The 262-nt window shown below is 70.2% G+C and overlaps 1 protein-coding gene across 1 annotated transcript in view; it reads right to left on the bottom strand.

Annotated features, from left to right (window-relative positions):
* The window catches only part of HK3 (hexokinase 3), a 15,587-nt gene that overhangs the window by 3,314 nt on the left and 12,011 nt on the right, over nucleotides 1-262 (bottom strand). The window contains 1 exon segment of the mRNA XM_019506049.1: nucleotides 1-260. Within this exon segment, the coding sequence (XP_019361594.1) occupies nucleotides 1-260 (260 nt within the window).

The following is a 262-nucleotide window of genomic DNA, read 5'->3' as shown; positions in this document are numbered from 1 at the left end:
AGGCCTGGGCGTGCGTCTCCTGCCGCAGCCCCCGCTCCATCTCATGCTGCAGCAGGGCCTGGACCTGCCGCAGGGCGTCGGGTGCGAGGTGCAGCGGTTGCAGGAGCTGGTCGACCTCGCGACGCTGGGACTCCAGGCGCACGGCCACTGCGGTTACCAGGGCCACCCCCCAGCCACAGCTGTTCTCCACTGCCGACACCAGGGTGGCCGTGCACTCGGGGGCCAGCTTCTTGGTCATCTCCACCAGCGTCTGGCGGAACCT

The sequence above is a fragment of the Gavialis gangeticus genome, unplaced genomic scaffold, assembly GCF_001723915.1.
Source record: "Gavialis gangeticus isolate Ggan-Ray unplaced genomic scaffold, GavGan_comp1, whole genome shotgun sequence".
NCBI classification, from domain to species: Eukaryota; Metazoa; Chordata; order Crocodylia; family Gavialidae; genus Gavialis; species Gavialis gangeticus.
This window is presented reverse-complemented; position numbering and strand designations above follow the sequence as displayed.